The 20,143-nt window shown below is 43.5% G+C and overlaps 1 protein-coding gene across 4 annotated transcripts in view; it reads left to right on the forward strand.

Moving 5' to 3' along the window:
* The window catches only part of FAXC (failed axon connections homolog, metaxin like GST domain containing), a 102,623-nt gene that overhangs the window by 14,664 nt on the left and 67,816 nt on the right, over nt 1–20,143 (forward strand). For all 4 annotated transcript variants that reach the window (XM_017345295.3, XM_017345294.3, XM_002714868.5 and 1 more), the window contains one exon: nt 13,091–13,287. In XM_017345295.3, the coding sequence (XP_017200784.1) occupies nt 13,091–13,287 (197 nt within the window). The remainder of the gene's footprint in view (nt 1–13,090; nt 13,288–20,143) is intronic.

The raw sequence follows: 20,143 nt of genomic DNA on the forward strand, positions 1-20,143 counted from the left end.
CAGAGACAGAGACATCTTTCATCCTCTGGTTCATTCCCCAAATGCTCATGATGGCAGGGCTAGTTCTCCAGGTGGGTGGTGGGACCCAATCACTTGGGCCATCACCTGTTGCCTTCAAGGTTCGTAACAGAAGAGAGCTGGGACTCAAGCCCAGGCATTCTGATATGGGATGCATGTGTCCCACGTGGCATCTGAACCACTGAGCCAAATGTCAGACCATCATTGATTTTCTTAAACAAATGAAATCACTTTACTTTTTTTTTTTTTTTTTGCCATGATGTATAGAGGTTACATATGGTCTTTAATTTTTTTTTTTTAAATCATACAAAAAAGTGTGTTTGGAAAGTGAAAATCAACTGCTGTCCTGGGAGCTAGAGATGACCACTGATGATAGTTTTTGGCCATTGTTCTGTATATTTCTCTAAATAGACATAAAAACACCTACATCACTTGACATAACTGGTGTTGTATAAGAAGCATATGCTGCAATTTATATAATAGCTCTCTTTAAATAAGAAAAAGAAAAAAATTCTATCAGATTCTCAGCTCTAATTTTTTTTTGAAAATCTTTCACTTCAAGAGTGACTACATTTGTTTTCCCTTTTTTAAAGCAATCTTTTAAAAATATTTATTTATTTGAAATGCAGAGTGAGTGAGAGAGAGAGATCTTCCATCCGTTGGTTTACTCCCCAAATAGTCATAATGGCCAAAGCTGGGCCAGACCAAAGTCATCTGGGTCTCCCACATGTGTGGCAGGGGCCCAAGTACTTCTGCCATCCTAACACTGCTTTCCCAGGCATATTAGCAGGCAGCTGGAGTAGAAGTGAAACCACCAGGACTTGAATTGACAGTCATGAGATGCTGGCCTTGTAGGCAGTGGCTTAACTGCTGTGCCACAGTGCTGGCCCCAGCTCTAACTTTTGATGTTCTGTTTATTTATTGATCTTGTCTTTTCCTCTTCATCTTTGTTTTTTTTTTTTTCAATTTTTTTCTAAGCTACAGACAAGAGAATAATACATTGAGTACCCCAGGCGCTTCACCTGGGTTCACCAATCATTACCATCTTCCCTCTTAATCTTTGCTTTCTCTGTCTCTTTTTATATGTGTATGTGTGTGTGTGTATACATATTTATGATTACTTTTTTTGGATAAATCATTTGAAAGTAAGTTGTAGAAATCATGACACTTCATCTTGCAATATTTTAGTATACATCTCCAAAAAAGTAATTGTTTCTACAGAACATGATACGTCATGCATGCATAAGTTTGTTTTTTTTTTTCCAATGTGTTATAATTCACAAGATTCTCAAATTAGTTCAGATTTCACCAATGGAAGATGTTTCAGGGTAGCTCCAGGGTGCAGTGAATGTAACGGATAGAAATTTGGCTGATGGGGCTGGCTCTGTGGCACAGTGGGTTAATGCCCTGGCCTTAGTGCTGGCATCCTTTATGGATGCCAGTTCGAGACCCGGCTGCTCCTCTTCTGATCCAGCTCTCTTCTATGGCCTAGGAAAGCAGTAAAAGATGGCCCAAGTCCTTGGGCCCCTGCACCCACATGGGAGACCCAGAGGGAGCTCCTGGCTCCTGGCTTTGGATCGGCACAGCTCTGGCCATTGCAGCCAACTGGGGAGTGAACCATTGGATGGAAGACCTCTCTCTCTCTCTCTCTCTCTCTCTGTGTCTGTCTTTCCTCTCTCTGTGTAACTCTTTTAAATAAATGAATAAATCTTTAAAAAAAGAAAAAGAAAGACATTTGGCTGAGAAGTTGGGGCTCCTTGACCAGTAGAGCAAATCAAAGCCTATCTCTGGGATCTCTCTTAAGGCTTCAGGTTCGTTCTTCAGCTCAAAATGATGATAGTGATTAAGGTGTTGTTCATCTTCTTACTTAATGCTAACAATTATTATCCCCATACTATAGATGAGGAAATTGAGGTGCAGGGAGGATTAACGGAGACCCAGGAGGTCAAGATCACAGAGTGAATAAAAGATGGGAATAGATTTTAAAATAAAATAAAATAAGATTTATTTATTTGAAAGGTAAAATTACAGAAAGAGAAGGAGAGACAGAGAGATCTTCCATCCACTGGTTCAGTTCCCAAATGGCTGTGATTGCTGGGGCTGGGCCAGGTGGAAGCCAGGAACCAGGAACTCCATCTGGGCCTCCTGGTTGGGTGCAGGGACCCACATAATGGGGCCAAATCTGCTGCTTTCTGAGGTACCTTAGCAGGGAGCTGAATTGAAAGTGGAACAGCCAGGACTCCAATTGGTGCTCATATACGATGTTGGCCTTCTAGGCAGTGCTTAACCTGCTGCGCCATGATGTGGTCCCTGGGACTAGATCTTACTAATGTTTATTAAATTTTTATGCATTTGAAAGGCAGAGAGGAAGAACAAGAGAGAGAGACAGACAGAGAGAGAGGGAGAGAGAATGGGAGAAAGAGAAATGTCCTGCATGTCTTCCATCCACTAACTCACTCCCTAAGTGCCCACAACAGCAGAGGCTGGGTCATGCTGAACCCAGGAGCCCGGAACTCCATTTGGGTCTCCTGTGGGTGGCAGAGACTCAAGCACTCAAGCTGCCTTCCAAGATGCACATTAGCAGGAAACCTGGTTTGGAAGCATCCTAATATGGGATGCAGGTGTCCCAGCTGGCATTTCCTGCACCGCAATGCCCGTCCCTGGGGCAAGATTTTAAAATTCAAAGCCTTTGGCTTTTGCTGCTTTGCTAATGTTGTAGGAAATGTGGGGCTGCATCAATCTCACCTGGGACAGTCTTGCAGGGGGAAAATATCAGCTTGGAATTTACCTTTTCATCTTTCTTCTCAAAATAACTTGTAGAAACTACCTACAGTGGGTTAGTCATTCTCCAATTATTTAAATGAAAATAGAGCAGGAATTCTTTAACTTATTTAATAAATTAAGTATAATTATTATAATAAAAATGAATATTTTTGTTTTCAAAGTTATATAACCCATTCAGAAAATTGAGAGGAAGGAGAAAGATCACCAACATCTCATTTGTATGTAGTCCTGCCAGTTATTTTGACTTTTTATTTTTTAATTTTTTTGACAAATATGTTTTACTTGATTTGTGTTGGCTAATATATAGAGTACAAAAATGTAATATATATGAGTGAAGTTGACATCTTGACATTCGATTATTGTTTATAGCCCTAATCTATACTCTTGCAGAACATTGGTCTTTCTATTCCCCCCTCCCCACCAGAAACCTTTTATTTAAGGTATGCAAACTTAATGCATTTCATAAATACGACTTTAGGAACATAGTGATTCTCCCACCATATCTGTCCTCCCACTTTTCTTCCTCCTTCTTCTACTATTCCCATTCTTCTTTTTTACTAAAATCTGTTTTAAATTAACTTTATACACAGAAGATTAACTCTATGCTAGGTAAAGAGTTCAACAAATAGTACGAAAAAAAGAACCTGTTCCTCAACAGTTTTTGGATTTCTCTTTTCATTTCTTCTGTGACTTACTGTTCATTCAGGAGCATGTTGTTCAGTCTCCATGTGTTTGCATATGTTCTAGAGATGATTGAGTTGTTGATTTCCAGGTTCATTCCATTGTTGTCTGAGAAGATGCATGGTATGATTTTGATTTTTTTTGAATTAGCTGACTTCCTTAATGGCTAGCCTGTGGTCTATCCTATAGAAAGTTCCATGCACTGGTGAGAAGAACGTGTATTCTGTAACTGTAGGTTGAAAAGTTCTTTAGATATCCGATAGGTCCCTTTGTTAATTCACTGTTGTTTTCTTGCTAGTTTTCTGTCTGGTTGATCTGTCTATTGCTGAAAGTGGGGTATTGAACTCCCTCACTACTGTTGTATTTAAGTCTATGTCTCCTTTTGGATCCATTAACATTTCTTTTAAATAGCCAGGTGCTATATAATTATAATAGTAATTATAATTACTGTAATTAGGTGCGTATATATTTATAATAGTTACATCTTCCTATTGAATTGATCCTTTAATCATTGCATAGTGTACTTCTTTGTCTCTTTTAACAGTTTTTGTATTAAAGTCTATTTTGCCTGCTATTAGAATGGCTATACCAGCTCTTTTTCGGTTTCTGTTAGCATGGAATATCTTTTCCATCCTTTCACTTTAATTCAACATGTATCTTTGTTGGTTAGGTGTGTTTCTCGTAGGCAACAAATAAATGAGCTTTGTTTTTTAATCCATTCAGCCAGTCTGTATCTTTTAACTGGAGAGTTGAGGCCATTTACACTCAAGAAATATTTATTCCATAAATATTCTTATTTAGTTTAGATTTCCTTTGTACTTTTACTGGGAGATTTTCTGCCTTCACCTTCTTTCATCATGATGACCATGTTTCTGTGTGTAGCACATTTTTAAGCATATTTTGTAAGGCTGGATGAGTAGTGACAAATTCTTTCAATTTCTGTTTGTTATGGAAGGTCTTTCTTTCACCTTCATTCATAAATGAGAGCTTTGCAGGGTACAGTATTCCTGGTTGACAGTTTTTTCTCCTAAGACATGGAATGTATCTTGCATTCTCTCCTAGCCTATAGAGTTTCTGATGAGAAGTCCGCTGTGCATCTAACTGGAGATCCTCTGAAAGTAATCTAGCATTTCTCTTGGGCACATTTTAGAATCTTTTCTTTATGTTTCACTGTGGAAAGTTTGACTACAAGGTGTCCTTTGACTACAAGGATCTTTTCTGGTCATGTGTATTAGGGATTCTGTGTGCTTCCTGTACTTGGATGTCCCTTTCTTTCTCTTAGGGAAGTTTTCTGTAATTGTTTCACTAAAAAAAGGGCTTCTAATCCTTTCTCTGTTTCTATGCCTTCAGGAACTCCTAAAACCCATATGTTGGGTCATTTGATAGTATACCATAAATCTCCAACACTATTTTTTAGTTTTCTAATTTCTTTCTTCTTCTTTCAACCACATTTTTTATTTTGATCTATTGAATTCTTCATGTCTTTTTTTAAATTTAATTTAATTTTTAAAAAAAATTTTTTACAGGCAGAGTGGACAGTGAGAGAGAGAGACAGAGAGAAAGGTCTTCCTTTTGCCGTTGGTTCACCCCCCAATGGCTGCTGCGGCCGGCGTGCTGCGCTGATCCGAAGGCAGGAGCCAGGTGCTTCTCCTGGTCTCCCATGGGGTGCAGGGCCCAAGCACTTGGGCCATCCTCCACTGCCTTCCTGGGCCACAGCAGAGAGCTGGCCTGGAAGAGGGGCAACCAGGACAGAACCAGCGCCCTGACTGGGACTAAAACCCGGTGTGCCGGCGCCACAAGTGGAGGGTTAGCCTATTGAGCTGTGGCACCAGCGGAATTCTTCATTTTTAATATTTAATTTTGGTTTCTCTTTAAAAAATTTCATGGGAAAAAATGAAAATTTTTCATGTCATATATGGATTTCAATTCATGGTTTTGCTTCTGATCACTTTTTTTTTAAAAAAAACTTTTGCCCTGCGTAGGACTGTTTTTTTGTTTTGTTTATTTCAATATTTATTTATTTGAAAGGCAGAGTGACAGACAGAGGCAGAGAGAGAGAGAGAGAGAGAGAGAGAGAGAGAGAGAGAGAGGGAGGTCTTCTATCTGCTAGTTCATTCCCCAGATGGCCGCAATGGCCAGAACTGGGCCTATCTGAAGCCAGGATCTTCTTCTGAGTTTCCCACATAGGTGCAGAGGTCCAAGCACCTGGGCCAGCTTCCACTGCTTTCCCAGGCCATAGCAGAGAACTAGGTTGGAAGTTGAGCAACCAGGACTCAAACTGACGCCCATTTGGGATTCCAGTATCGCAGGTGGCGGCTTTATCCACTACGCCACAGCGCCAGCCCTGCTTCTGATTATTTCTAAGTAATCTTACGATCAATTTTTTTGAATTCTGTTTCCAGCTTTTCTCCAATCTCTATTTTTCACATTCTAGTATTCCAGTGTTGTTGTATTTCTCTGGAGGTGTCATATTATTGTACTTATTCTTGTTTCTTGAATTTCTATGCTTATTTTTAAGCATTTGTGGAGATACTTGTTGGTTTACTTTTTTCCCCTGTGATGGCTTTTATCTTTGGACTATGCCTCTGTGGGTTAGTGGAGTGTCTGCTCTTTCAGTGAATACCCTGAGGTGTGTTTTGGGTGTGGCCAGGGAGCTCTGTTCAGTACTCCATGATGAGGGGAGTGCTCAAGGTGACACCCAAGTTGGTAAATCTTTTTTTTTTTTTTTAATCAAAGGAGAGGTTTAATCTGCTATATTGGCTTAGTCTCACATTCACCTCTTCTTCTCCAAGGAGACCAATACCTGATCACTAGTCCCAGTGAATACAAGTTCACACTGCCACAAGAACTACACAAATGATTCGTGCGGTCCTCGGTATGAGCCCAGTTCCTGCAGGATATCAGAGAGCCCTGAGCGTGTGGAGCCGTCCACAGTAACTATCCAAAGACCCAGCCTCACCCTGCACCCTCACACACAGCCAGTGTTTTCTTTTCTTTTCTTTTTTCTTTCTTTCTCTTTTTTTTTTTTTTTGACAGGCAGAGTGGACAGTGAGAGAGAGAGAGACAGAGAGAAAGAAAGGTCTTCGTCTTCCTTTTCCATTGGTTCACCCCCCAATGGCCGCTGCAGCTGGCGCGCTGCGTCTGGCACACTGCGCTGATCCGAAGCCAGGAGCCAGGTGCTTCTCCTGGTCTCCCATGCAGGTGCAGGGCCCAAGCACTTGGGCCATCCTCCACTGCACTCCTGGGCCACAGCAGAGAGCTGGCCTGGAAGAGGGGCAACCAGGACAGAACTAACGCCCCGATCAGGACTAGAACGCGGGGTGCTGGCACTGCAGGTGGAGGATTAGCCTAGTGAGCTGCGGCGCCGGCTGCAGCCAGTGTTTTCACAGACCCATCACACAGGACTCCCACAGTCACAATCACCCAGCCCCCTGTCAATTCTCCCAGCCAGACTCAGGCATCTCCTCCTGGCTGGTTGCTGGGTGTGTGGACATGAGCTGGCACAGCTGTTACATATGTCCAAAATGGCTCCTGCCCCTTTTTGGCTAGTTACAGGATGCCAGTGCCAGGTGGTTCAGGAGAGAGAAATGTGCCCCCTTTTTTTCCCTGTAAGTTGGTGTGTATACTGTCCCTCACAGGACTCCAAGCTGGACTCACACCAGGCTCTTCCCGCAGCTTTATTGCCAGTGGTTTGGGCTGCTGCAATCTGGTCTCACCTCACTCTCCAAAGCTGTACTGAGGCTCTTGGGTGCTGGAGTCCTGAGCTGTGCTCATCCATACCCTCCCCATAGGTCCTCTGTGTCCCTCTAATTTTGTGGTGTTTCCTCTGCCATTTTCTCCCTAACTCTTCCCTGAGATTGCACTCTCTCCACTTTTTTTATTTACTATTTTCCCTTAGAATAGAGCAGTAAGCTTCCTCCCTATTCTGCCATCTTGGTGTCTCTCTCCTTTTTTTTTTTTTTCAATTTTTTAAAATCCATCTAATTTTTGTCTCTAAAATGTCTCTGACCTGTTTTTTAACCTAGTAAGGAAAATAAAATTTTAGATCATGGGATTATACTAGAGCTTTCATTTCCACAAGAGTTAATCGCTAAGTTTTAGTACTCTGATTTTTTTTTTTTTTTTTTTTTGGACAGGCAGAGTGGACAGTGAGAGAGAGAGAAAGGTCTTCCTTTTTCCGTTGGTTCACCCCTCAATGGCCGCTGTGGCTGGCACACTGCGCTGATCCGTAGGCAGGAGCCAGGTGCTTCTCCTGGTCTCCCATGGGGTGCAGGGCCCAAGGACTTGGGCCATCCTCCACTGCACTCGCTGGCCACAGCAGAGAGCTGGACTGGAAGAGGAGCCACCAGGACTAGAACGCGCGGTGCAGGCACGGCAGGCAGAGGATTAGCCTAGTGAGTTGCAGCGCTGGCTAGTACTCTGATTTTAAACAGTGGTGAAGATAAATATGTACTCAGGGGTGCCTAGGGGAAAGGGTAGTCTAGAGGTATGAGCAGTTGTTCTGCTATAGGAGGGGAACATCCATCAAACAGTGGGAGCACAGAGGAAGGGAGAGAACGTCCTCTCCTAGGGAAGTCGTTCATTAACAAAGTGAAACTTGAACAGATTTTATTTGAAAGGATAGATAGGACTTTGTGGAGGGTGAGGAAAGGCATTCCCATAAATGGTCATGCATGTGCAAAGTCAGGGAGGTGACAGATAGCTTGACCTGACCGGCTGTGGGCAGCTGGAATTCAGGAGACCAGAGGGACTGAGAGCCAATAAGTCTGGGTGGCTGGGCCACAGCTCAATGATGTGAGGGTTGGATTTCATCTGTTAAATCTCTTGTATAATTTTGAGCAGTAGAATTCTTGTATTTCATTGCATTATAGAGAGTTCCTTCTAATGGCAGTTTGGAAGATAGATTGCATTTGTGAATGACTAGTCCAGAAGATGGTGTATTAGGATATGGGTGGTATTCAGAGGATTCTGCAGCAGGGGCAATGTCAATGGTACATTTACATTTTTAATGTGCAGATTACAGGAATGTCAGGTGTACTAACAATGTTTAGAAATATGGGGCATTTCTCCTGGTTAACATTGGGGATAATGTCTAAGGCTGCCATATTTGTGCAGGTTACCCACTGTAGAACAGCACATGGCTAAGCTGTGAATGCTGTCATGGACTGCACCCACCTAGAGGGGGCTCCATTTTTCCAAATTGCACAAAGGCACTATGGCTAACAGCAGCCCAAATAGCAGTCCTGATAGTTGTTACCCTTTTTCAGACTATTTAGTGTACTCTACATAAGCAGGTACTTCAGAAAGTCTGTGGAAAGATGGAATTACAAGATTTGGGTGCAAAATTTTTTGAAATCCATGCGGTTTTTTCATAACATGCATTTCCTTGAAATTTTGGAAGATTCCCTATATGTAGATTTTAGAAGTTTTTTTGTGGTAAAATACACATATCTTTTTTTTTTTTTTTAAGATGTATTAATTTATTTGAAAGGCAGATTTACAGAGAGGCAGAGGCAGAGAGAGAGAGAGGGAGAGAGGTCTTCTCTCTGCTGGTTCACTCCTCAGATGGTCACAATGACCAGGGCTGAGCCAGGCTGAAGCCAGGAGCCAGGAACTTCTTCTGGGTCTCCCATGCGGATGCAGGAGCCCAAGGACTTGGGCCATCTTCTACTGTTTTCCCAGGCCATAGCAGAGAGCTGGATCAGAAGTGGAGTAGCCAGGACTCGAACCAGCGCCCACATAGGATACTGACACTGCAGGCGGTGGCTTAACCTGCTATGCCACAGCAATGGTCTTACTTCATGACATTTTGGACAATTCCCTGTACATGGGATTTTCAAAGTGTTTGCAATAAAATAAATGTTTCTTTTGATTCTATTTTTCCACAAAGGTTTTGAAGGACCATCGTACCATACCCAAGAAACGTAATTGTGAGACAACAGAGAGAGACTAAGAAATTTTACATTCTGTTTTTATCCCTTGTGGTTTGATATGCCATTTGGCATTTGGGAAAGGCACACAGAAGTCTTGGTATGATTTGGACAAGGACATCTTGAACACGTAAACAACACCTTGAACAACTTTGCTAATCCCTGAGATCTCCCACAAGAAGCTGTCATTGTTCCGTCTCCACAGATTTTGGCGTTTCAGGCCTGAAAGGGAGACTTGAGCGGGGCTCCTCTTGGAGGGGTCCTCCCAGAGTCTTCTGTCATAGTGCACCTTTGCTTTTTTTTTTTTTTTTAAAGATTTATTTATTTATTTGAAAGTCGGAGTTACACACAGAGAGAAGGAGAGGCAGAGAGAGAGAGAGGTCCTCCATCTGATGGTTCACTCTCCAAATGGCCAAAACAGCCGGAGCTGCACTGATCCGAAGTTAGGAGCTTCTTCCGGGTCTGCCACATGGAGCAGGGTCCCAAGGACCTGGGCCATCATCTACTGCTTTCCCAGGCCACAGCAGAGAGCTGGATTGGAAGTGGAGCAGCCGTTTCTTGAACCGGCACCCATATAGGATGCTGACACTGCAGGCAGTGGCTTTACCTGCTACGCCACAGTGCCGGCCCCACTAATGCACCTTTGCAAAGAGTTATCTTCTTGTCTAGCGCTTGATCCAGATGTTCCTTCATTTTAATTTTCTTTCTCTAGGCGATAAGGAGGACACATGGATGGCCTTGACAGTAGGGGTCAGCAAAATATGGCCTGCAGGCCAGATCAGCCCTGGGAGCTAAAGATGTTTACATTTTTAAATAGCGAGGAAGTACGTCCATAGCTGCATAATGTTTTGTATTCTATAAACCTCAAGTGTCAGTGTCTCACACAACTATTGGAACAAGCCACGCTGATTCACAGTTACTATTGTCTGTGGCTGCTCTTGGGCCAAGACTGCACAACGGGGTCTTCGGGACAAGAGACCTTAGGACCTGCCTAAAACGTTACTGTCTGGCCCTTGATAGAACAAGCTGGCTGACCTTTACCCTAGAAAAATAGTTTAAAGATATACAGGACTAATGTACATAACATCTTTTTTTTTTTTTTTTTTTGAAGACTTACTTATTTGAAAAGTAGAGTAGGGGGAGGGAGGCAGAGAGAGAGGGAGACAGAGAAAGATATCTTCCATCCACTGGTTTACTCCTCAAATGGCCACAACGACCAGGCTGACCCACATGGGTGCATGGGTCCAAGCTCTTGGACCATCTTCTGCTGCTTTCCCAGGCACATTAGCAGTGAATTAGAAGTGGAGCAGCTTGGGGCCGGCACTGTGGCTCAGTGGGTTAAAGCCCTGGTCTGAATCGCAGGCATCCCATATGGGAGTTGATTCTAGTCCTGACTGCTCCTCTTCCGATCCAGCTCTCTGCCAAGGCCTGGGATAGCAGTAGAAGATGGCCCAAGTCCTTGGGCCCCTGCACCCACGTGGGAGATCTGGAAGAAGTTCTTGGCTCCTGGCTTCGGATCGGCACAGCTCCGGCCGTTGCAGCCATCTGGGGAGTGAACCATTGGATGGAAGACCTCTCTCTCTGTCTCTACCTCTCTCTGTAACTCTTTCAAATAAATAAAATAAATCTTTAAAAATAAAAAAGAAGTGGAGCAGCTGGGACTTGAACCGGTATTCATATGGTATGCTGGCATTGCAGGCAGCAGTCCAACCCAATGTACCATAATACCAGCCCCTTTACATAAAATTTCTTTCTCCCTCCCTCCCTTCCCCGCCTCTTTTATTTGACAGGTAGAGTATTAGACAGTGAGAGAGAGGGACAAAGAGAAAGGTCTTCCTTCCGCTGGTTCACTCCCTAAATGGCTGCTACAGCCGGCACTGCACTGATCCAAAGCCAGGAGCCAGGTGCTTCTTCCTGGTCTCCCATGTGGGTGCAGGGGCCCAAGCAACTGGGCCAACCTCCACTGCCTTCCTGGGCCACAGCAGAGAGCTGGACTGGAAGAGGAGCAACCGGGACAGAATCCGGTGCCCATATGGGATACCGGTGCTGCAGGTGGAGGATTAACCAAATGAACCACGGTGCTGGCCCCTGTACATAAAATTTCATCTAATGTTCTCTTTTTTTTTTTTAAAGAAAATCTTTATGAATATGTAATTGACATATAATAAATTGCACATATTTCAAGTGTATAGCTGGATAAAATTTGACGTATGTAAATACTCCAGAAGACATCACTGTGACAAGACAGTGTCAGAATATGCCCACTGCCCCCCACATTTCCTCATGCCCCTTCCTGCCCCACATTGTCCCCAGCAATCACTGACTGGCCTTCTCTCACAATAGATTAGTTTGCATTTTTTAGTTTTGTATAAAAGGAATGACATTTTGTCTGGCTAATTTTACTCAGCAAAATTATTTTGAGATTCATTCAAGTGGTGGGTATCAAGAGTTTTTTCCCTTTTTTGAGTTATTGACTCCTATTCCATTGTCAGGGTATAACATATTTGTTTATTCATTTATCTCTTGATGGGCATGAGGGTTTTTTAAAATTTTCCTGGTTTTGGTAATTGCAAATAAATGTTCTATGTCTGTGTTTTTGCATAGATATATCCTTTCTTTTCTCTTGGTAAATAGGAGTGAAATGTCTTGATTATAAAACAGGTGTATATTTAACTGTTTGAGAAGTTGTCAAATGATTTTAAGGTAGCTTTGTCATTTCACATCCCCATTAGAGTGTTTGAGAATTCCATTTCCTCCATAGGAGCCAGACAGAATTTTCTAATATCCAAGTATGTGACCTGTCTACTTATAGGAAGCACAAGATGAATTTGTAACAGTTCAATAAATCAGGAAGGCATAGCCACAAAAATTGATTCCATTTTAACAATCAACTTTGGAGTCTAAATGATCTAGATTTGCTGAGAAAAGTGATTTGACACATGAAATTAACACCCTAGAAAGCCCTCTATCAAGGTAGTTAAGATCCTTACTTTTTCTACAGTGGAAAGCAAATGTCACTGTATAATTTTGGATGTTCCTAAAATGTGTGCCTTCTCCCTCATTCTGGGATCAGAGTCCTCGGAGACACTGGGAAGATCTAGTATAGGTACATATCAAGTAAGAGCTGATCAAAACACAGATTACAGGACACCCTCCCCAGACTCTGATCCACAGCTCTAGGTTGGGCCCAGCCACTTAGATTTTTAAGAGGCACTGTAGTTGATTTAGGGTACACACTTTGTTACACCTAAGTGTTAGAACCTTGGGACCACTTGTTTGCCGAGTAGTGGGATTAAGCATTATTCCAGCTGTTAGATTTTAGCTGAGGTCTTTGGTCACTAGCCTAGTCAGTACAGGTTTCTTCATGGTTTTTTTCTACAGTTGCTGTATTACAGGATCATTTCAAACTGTTGGTCCACCCTACCCTCTCTGCCCCCCCCCCCCCCGGGTCTTTTATTCTTTTTCCCATAATAAGACAGGGCCACGGTAGGATCTGTGGGAGTAAAGAGATATCTTCATGTGAGGAAAACTAGTTTTATTCCCCCTAATCACCATTTATTGTCTTAAAGTGTTTTATGTGCTGAATTCACTCATTCGAAGAGTGCAGGTTGTTAATCATACAGTGAAATTATAATACAACCTTGCTTTTCTCTTTTTAAATATATATTCTACTTTAGAACTATTTTGGTGGAAAGCTCTCTGCTCAAGGGAAAATGCCTTGGATCGAATATAATCATGAAAAAGTTTCTGGCACTGAATTCATAATTGACTTTCTGGAAGAGAAACTGGGAGTGAATCTAAACAAGAACCTTGGCCCTCATGAAAGAGCCGTCTCCAGAGCAGTGACCAAGATGGTGGAGGAGCATTTCTACTGGTGAGTCCCTGCTGGCTGCACCCCCAGTCTCTCCGCGCAAGCCCAGAGTCCTGGGTCACCTTGCAGAAGCCCCTCCCACTTTATCAAAAACTTCCTGTTAACGGTTTGGAGTGAGAAGTCTGACTGACAGGGTTAGAGGTAGGACTGTTAAGTTTCCAGGTATCTAGACAAGGGGTCGGCACACACTTTATAGTCTTTGCAGGGTCTTTATCTTCAATGGCAGCTCTGCCCAAATCTCATCACAAAGGCAGCCATAGACAGTGTACAATGAATGAGCACAGCTGGGTGCCAATAACGCTTTGTTAGGGGCACTGACACTTCAGTTTCATTTTATGCAACTTAGTCCTCCTCTTTTGATTTTTTTCCCACCATTGAAAAATGTGTGAACATCTTAACTTATGACCTGTGGTTTGCTAAACACTGAACTGGACTTCACTGAGGTGAGGGGGATATTACAGCTGACTGAGTTCAGGGCTCTTTACCAATACAAACTGCAGAATTAGAGTAATATTACATCACACACCCAGAGGAGGGAATGAAAGACTAAGTTGAGATAGGATCCCTAAGTGGAATACGTTATGAATCCGTCATAAGATAGTCAGTTTTCCATGGGTAGCAAGAGTTTTTCTCTGTTCCAGAAGCAATGCATGCCACTCCTGATTGCCTGACTCCTGGTTTGTCTTCCCCAAGGTGGAAGCATACATAACACAAGTTATGCTGTTCTGCTTCTTGTGGCCTTGAGCTGGCTGTGACACCAAGTGAATGAAGCAGCTGTGTGGCTCCTCTTACCTTCCAAACTCATTTGTCTGGTGGCTTTTTCTTTTTTCTGTTTTCTTTTACTAGTTTTCTAGAGTTTCTGCACCTTTCTCTACACACCAGTAGATGTGAGCTATTTTCTCCCTGATTTCTGCAACTTTGTCTTGTTCCAATGGTTAAATTAAGATTTGTGAAGCCCACTTTTTGGCATTAGTGGTTCTTGCCTTGTCAGACACTGACCTCCCACCTTGAGAGAGACACTCAGAGTGGAGCTGATTCCTCCTCATTTCCCTGTTTCAGCTATTCTGCTCCTTCTCAATGGAAAGCTTGCTGCTCCTATCTCTTGTATTTTAAGTGACCCTCTGCTTTTCTCTTCCTCTTTCTATTTTTGGGTCTTGCCCATTTTGTTCCAGGGCTGACCTGAGCCCTTCTTTAGAGACAAAGGAAGGGCTGAGCAAGGAAGGGACACGGGAGAGGCTGGAGACAAGGTACTGATGAGTGTGAATGAAATCAGAGTCGGTGTTCCAGGAAAGAATCTGTTTTTTTTTTTTTTTTTTTTTCCCCTAATAATACTGATGGAGAAATACTGAGGCTGTCCTCTCGAATAGTTCAGGAATTGCAGAGGGGACCAAGATGCATGACTGCATGTGATGTGCCAGCTTCGTGGAAAAGTCTTGTGGGATGCATCCCATCTCACGTGCCAGGCTCCAGCCCAGCTCGGCAGCAGTTAGGAGTGAAGAACCCACCACCCTGCTCCTTGTGTGTGCCCTTGGTGCAGGTGATTGATGGCTTGTTGATGCAGAGAGCTGTAACTGTGTTAGGCAACTGAGAAGCTTCAGACTGTACATTTCAGTTGGTACTTGAGCAACAACTCTGATTTCTATTGTGTAGTTCAGAAAATATATATTCCGGTTAGAAAGTTTTTAATCCAGTAAAAATTCCCAGCTGCTACATGTCACTGCTTTTGTTTCTGGGTGTGTGTGATTTATGTATAGTGCCTGCTAGAGGTTCATCTTCTACCATCTCCAGCTCTCCATCTCTCCTACCACCAGTCCTGAGTACCATGGGGAACAAGGAGTGGGTGTGGGTGGAGGTGGGAGGGACAGCTGTCAGGTGGATCCCTGGTTGGGAGCAATTTGAATTTCACAGACTGTAAACTCCCAAGTGCTTGAAATTGGCTTGGGTCTTAAGGAGACTCTTCTAAGGATGACTTTATTTCTCTAATTTCCTTTTTAACAAAAAAAAATTCTTGGCCCATCTATTTCTTCATTTGTGTCTACTTAAAGGTTTGAAGACGAAAACAGTGAAGGTAGGAGGGAAGGTCTTGACTGAGATCTGAATATGCAGACAATGTTGAAATCAGCACTTCTTTAGACTCCAGCAGCAGAAGGAGGAATGTACCTTGTCTCTGGCTGTTTCTTTTCTTTTCTTTTTTTTTTTTTTTTTTTTTTTTTTTTGACAGGCAGAGTGGATAGTGAGAGAGAGAGACAGAGAGAAAGGTCTTCCTTTTGCTGTTGGTTCACCCCACAATGGCCGCCACGGCTGGCATGCTGCTGCTGGCACACTGCGCTGATCCGAAGGCAGGAGCCAGGTGCTTCTCCTGGTCTCCCATGGGGTGCAGGGCCCAAGGACTTGGGCCATCCTCCACTGCCTTCCCGGGCCACAGCAGAGAGCTGGACTGGAAGAGGGGCAACCGGGCCAGAATCCGGCGCCCCGACCAGGACTAGAAGCCGGTGTGCCAGCGCCGCTAGGTGGAGGATTAGCCTAGTGAGCCGCGGCGCTGGCCTTCTCTAGCTGTTTCTTAAAATTCTCAAGCCTTTAGCCAACTTCTTGCTTTGGGAAAACCCTGCAGAGACTTTCCCAAGAGCTCTAAATTGCAGAGGAGGAAAAGACTCCGCCCCTACTCTCAAGAAAACGCTTCAAGCCAGAACCTCCAGCTGCTCTTTTCTTAGCTGCCCTCTGCCTTTTCCTGTCCTGGACCCAGAATCCACCACAGAATGTGCAGATGTGGAAGCTGGGCCGGTAGGGAACTGACCACCATATGGAGGAAACTTAGAAGTGTGAGATCCTGTTAAATTCTGGCAGTCAGCAAGCTCTAGGCTCTGTCTGTACTCACAGAGGTGAAAGTGGGGTAAACCTGTCTTTGACTCAGCCATTTGATGATCTGCAGTTTTCAGTTACGTTTATTTGGACTTGAAACCTTAAAAACACTTCACTTCAGGTATGACTTTCTGAAAAGCAGCGGTGATAGGAAGCTGTCATTATTATGTAACATCACGTAATTCTGAAGCTCTGAGTTAGGTCTGTTCAAAATAAGCACACTCAGCTATACAATGGTTTTTTGTTTTGTTTTATTTTGCTCTTGAAATCCATACAATTATGTCCCACTTACATTATAAAAGCTATTATTGAAGATGAAGAAGATGGCTTTTTTCTCATTCCCTGTGTTCTACTAAGTGCTTAAGATAGATCCAGTGCCGAGAAGCTGATATAAAGGGAAGCCTGAGAGACATGGGGTCAAATTACTGGAATGCGATTGATTTTGGTTTACACACATTATAGCTTCTTTAGTGTACTTACTGCCCCCTTGTGGACATAAGGGAGTATTTTAAGTATCCTTACAGCCTGGCAGGAAGTGTGCAGGGCACCACTGCCAGACTGAAAATATGGGTGTTATTGCAGTGAATTCAGATTTGTTCCTAGGTTGGTCATGATTTTAAAATTTCATGCTTAGCTTTTTATGTAGTTTCAATGAGTGGGGAAATAGGGTGCCCCATAAAATGATTTACCCAAGATCTTTTCAAAAAGCCAGAAACCTCTCCCTTACATCGTGATTGTTGTGTTTTACGTTTCGTTTTTTTAAAAAAATTATTTATTTGAAAGGAGAGATCTAGAGATAGATATATTGATGGAGAGAGAGAGAGAAAGAGAGAGAGAGAATCTTCCATCCACTAGTTCATTCCTCAAATGCCTGCAGCAGGGTTGGGCCAGGCCAAAGCCAGGAGCCTGGAACACCATCTAGGTACTTGGGTCATCTTCTGCTGCTTTCCATGGCACATTAGCAAGGAGCTGGATTGTAAGCAGATCCACCAGGACTTCCACTGGCACTGTCATATGAGATGCCAGTGTCGCCAGGAAGGTTTAACCCTCTGTGCCACAATGCCCCCTAAGATGATCTTTAAAAAAAAAAAAAAAACTCTTTGGCCTCATTTTTATAGGCATGATCAGATGTATTTGTTGCCACAGGAAAATTAGTATCTTAACTTCCTGAAGTAAATTCTTAAAATGATAATTTCATTGCTCAGCCTACTCTTCTTGCCAAATTGGCGCTTCCTGTCCTTTCCAGTTAATAGTAGTTCATTCCTTGTACAGTGGACCCCTTCCCAGTGGAGAAGGAAGAGCCACAAATTGCAGAAAAGAAGGGTGGTGGCCCCTTCTTCACCCTCCTTAGCATATCCCTCCCTCCATTCTTCTATCCAAGTACACGGCATCCCTGAGAAATACCACTTAGCATTAGTTGGCTCAGAGCAAGCCTTTTTTTTTTTTTCCTATTTAATCAGTAATTTATTCTTTCAGGAAACTTAATGAATGACTAGTGGTGGCCAAATGCTTTGACCTTTTCAAGTGGCTCACAGGCTGAAGGTAGATATCCAGCCTTTGCAGCGATCATCGCTGGGGATGGGTTGGAGAACTGAGGATAAGAATCCAGCTGCTGGAGAGGTGAGGGTAGGGCTTCCCAGAGAGGGTGGTGGCACCGTGGAGTCAAGGTGATGTCACAGCTGGAGCTACTGGTGACGCAGCAGGTGGCAGGGGAAGGCTAGGGTATCCAGGCAGAGGGAACAGCATCTGCAAAACTTTAGGGTGAGCATGTTCATCCAGCCAGGCTGAGATAACAGAACACCATAGACTGGGTAGCTTTAGGAAGAACTGAGGTTTATTTATGTGAGTTCTGGAGATTGAGAAGTCCAAGGTCAAGACTCAGTGTCTGGTGAAGGCCTGCTTCCTGGTTCACAGTCATCTCACTGTGTCTTCACGTGGCAGAATAGATGAAAGAGCTCTCTGGGATTTCTTTTCCCCATCACCTGCCATAGGCCCCTCCTCAGGATGCCATCACATTGAGGATCAGGTTTCAACCTAAGAATGTTGAGGGAACCTAAGTAGTCCTTCTATAGTAGGGAGGTGCATGCAGTTTTTATGACTAGTGCCAAGGGTGCATGGAAGGCAGTGCTGGGGGTGGGACCAGGGAAGAGTCAGAGAGGTGAGACCATGAAAGGGGAGGGGGCAGAGAAGAATAACTCTGGGGTTCTGGCTGGCAAGAGGAGAAGCAGGTAGAAGGTAAGCAGTGGACAGGAAAGTTAAGAGAGCGTTCCAAGGAAGAGGCTGGTAATGTCCGGTGCTGTAGAGAGAACCAGGAAGCTGAATAGACAGAGGTGCTTATTGGGATGTAGCAGCAGGAAGTGATTGTTGACTTGGAGGAGAGTAGTTTCAGTGGGGTGATGGAAGTAGACAGAGTTTTCAGGAATTTTGGTGTGAGAGGAAGTGGCTTCATGGTTGTAATGATGTGGAACCATGTATAATATGATGTTGTCTACCTGTAGTAGCTGATTAAGGAATCTGTGAGCACTCATTTTATTTGGTATTGTAAGTGTACATATTCTTCAAGGGCTTGAATCTGAAAGAGCTTGCCTCAGTCTCATTTGCCTCTCTGCCTTGTCACTGGCCCTTAATGTTGGGCATAGGGAGTGAAAGAGAGGAAGAGAAATCAAGAACAGGGCAGGGAAGAGGAAAGAGGCAGACTTTCTGAGGGTTCTTACACCTGAAAAATTTTGGAATGAACTCCATGTTCCTTCTTTTGGGCCCAACATTCAATGTACTACTTCAGGTACCATTGCATTGATTGGGACTTCTCCTGCCAAGCTGTGTGGCCTTCTCTCTCTGCTACCTGCTGCTCCTAAAACTCTACCCATTGCTATGTCCTCATCTCTATATATGCCTTTATGTACATTGCTCAGTCTGTGGAAGTCATGGAAGTTACCAGGCAGGAACTCTGAAACCCTCTGCAGCCCATCAACCCTTGCAACACCCTACTTCCCTCCATCTCAAGAAAGAGGTGGCCCTACTTCTCTCCAAACCGCTCCTTCCAATCTGGTCTTCTCATCTTCTAACTTGCCCTGAATGGGGTTTCTCCTCATCCTAGAAACTCTCTTCGGGGACCCCATGACCTCTCACAGCTTTAAAGCTGCCACCAAAAGGCTCTTGTCCACTAGTTCTCTATCTTGGGACTAAACCTGTTTCTTGAATTCTCCATCTTCTAGACGTCTTCACTTGGGGGTTCCAAGGGACCTTCAAGTCAATAGATTAGCTTTTCTTTCATTGTCAAATCTGTTTCACCTTGTGTAATCCAGTATCAGTTTGTAGCATTATCATCTTCTCAAGCCATCAATCTAGGAGAAAATATCTGATTTATCCTTATATATAATTCTTAGATCCAGCAGTCAGTTGATTCTTTCTCATGTATCTCGGTAGTTCTCCTGTACTTTGCTTATTTATTTAGCATCTTCTCTACCATTACCTTAGCCAGTGCATCATTTGTTGCTGTCTTGCTGTGGTCGTCTAGGAAGCAACCTTTCTACCAACACTTTCTCTGCCTTCCAGCCCTTCCTTCATCTTGCCACAGGTTTGGTTATGTTTCCTGTCTACATAAAACCTCCGAGTCATTAGCTTTTGATTTTGGAATAAAGTTCAGCTGCTTTGGCATCAGACCTGTCCTGATCTGATCCTTGCTCATCTCTCGGGCCTCATCCCTTAGAATCATCCTCATTTGCATCCTGTGCCCATCCACTCTTGCTGGAGCTCTTGGCAGCCATCAAGCAGCCATTGTTCTTCTTGGGGATACCCACTCCCTCTGCTCGGCCTGGGGAGCTTCTGCTCATGCTTCAGTTGCCCTTGTGCTTATGACAAAGCCTATGTAATTTGCCTGGAAAGAACTCTTCTCTGTCTTCAAATCAACCTGTCAGCGTAGAGCCACACGGTCCTCATTTTTACACTTTAGGTGCTTCACCTGTACTATTATTACTTGGTCAAGCTGAATTTAGGATAA

Source organism: Oryctolagus cuniculus, chromosome 5, assembly GCF_964237555.1.
Source record: "Oryctolagus cuniculus chromosome 5, mOryCun1.1, whole genome shotgun sequence".
NCBI classification, from domain to species: domain Eukaryota; kingdom Metazoa; phylum Chordata; class Mammalia; order Lagomorpha; family Leporidae; genus Oryctolagus; species Oryctolagus cuniculus.